Consider the following 1,422-nt stretch of genomic DNA (forward strand, 5'->3'; position numbering starts at 1 on the left):
TGTGTGTGTGTGTGTGAGTATGTGTGTGTGTGTGTGTGTGTGTGTGTGTGTTGTTGATTCGTGTGCTTCCCCTGTTCATGTTGTAACACGCAGCTCAGACTCTTAAAGTATTTAGAGATGCTGTTCTCTCTGTCGCTCTCTCTAACCAGCTGTCAGGTTCTCTCAAAGTTACGAAGGTTTGTCTCAAAACCTTAGCACAAAAACAGTATTTATACAACATTCATGCAATGTTTTTGCTGAAACGAAGTTTAGTTAGACATTCACATCACTTTTTTAAAATGTTACTATTTGTTTTAGAACATTCAAAAGTAACGTTCCCATACAAAAAAAAGAAGAAAGATCAAATAAGAAAATTCCTTGGACTCATATCTCGAATTTCTCGTATGATTGTTGCAGTGATCTAGTGAGTTAGACATCCACTGAAAATAGTGAGCTGATTAAAACAGAGAGAAATGTAAGCTAGACAGTGAACAGTTGCAGCAAAATGCGCTTTGCCTTCTACTTTCCTGTGCATTTGAAGCTAAAATCTTGCAATAAAAACTCATAATGCACTGAAAAGCTTCGTTAGGATGTGAAGGTGATGCAGTTTAATCCTAAGAATCGGAGGACTGGAGGCTGGTTTACGGTCTGCATGTTGAGCTGCAGATAGCGTCGTCTTCAGGAACATGATAAAACATGAGCGGCGCGAGGAGGAGGGGTTCGAGTGGTTCTGCTTGTCTCAGCCTGTGTTTGCTGGACCGTTATATATCCACCACAATCCACTCTCAGTCTGTGTGTGTGTGTCTCCGTCAGGCGTCCGAGGTGAAGGCTATGATCGCCAGTGACCGCAGTAGTCTGTTTGCCAATGGAGTGACTGTGGCCGGCAAGAAGTGCACGGTTCTGAGAGACGCTCTGAATGTGGACGGCCAGAACACCATGGACATCAAGATGAAGACCTCCGAGAAAGAGCCCGACCCCTTCTCCTTCACCATCGGCAGATCGCACAAAGGTGAAAATATCAAATATCAAAATATGGGCCGCATATGAGCCATATCAAAATATTTAGGAATTTTAATCATGGAATTTCACGATTAGTGAACAACCTCCAGCTGCATTGCGTGTTATGCGAATGAAATTTTTCATTTCTTCATATATTAAATATTATATATACGGTGTATACAAATCTAATGTGTAAATGAGTTGATTTACATTTATAATTCATGTGTAATTATTTAAAAAGTATTTTCAAAATATTACATGCATTTATATTTCAATTCTCGTTTATAATTTATATTTAAAACATGTCATTAGATTCTGGGCTGAAATTAGACCTGCGCATGTTTTTATATTTATAAGGCATACACAAGTATTATATGTAAATATATTACAAATATTTAATTTATGCTTAATTTTAATTAATAATTGATCTATGATTTATTTTTT

The 1,422-nt window shown here is 37.6% G+C and overlaps 1 protein-coding gene across 1 annotated transcript in view; it reads left to right on the forward strand.

Annotated features, from left to right (window-relative positions):
• pfn1 (profilin 1) overlaps positions 1-1,422 on the forward strand; it is a 3,818-nt gene that overhangs the window by 793 nt on the left and 1,603 nt on the right. The window contains exon 3 of the mRNA XM_016549590.1: positions 793-988. Coding sequence (XP_016405076.1) covers positions 793-988 — 196 coding nt within the window. The remainder of the gene's footprint in view (positions 1-792; positions 989-1,422) is intronic.

The sequence above is a fragment of the Sinocyclocheilus rhinocerous genome, unplaced genomic scaffold, assembly GCF_001515625.1.
Source record: "Sinocyclocheilus rhinocerous isolate Xijiao unplaced genomic scaffold, SAMN03320098_v1.1 scaffold404, whole genome shotgun sequence".
Classification (NCBI taxonomy): domain Eukaryota; kingdom Metazoa; phylum Chordata; class Actinopteri; order Cypriniformes; family Cyprinidae; genus Sinocyclocheilus; species Sinocyclocheilus rhinocerous.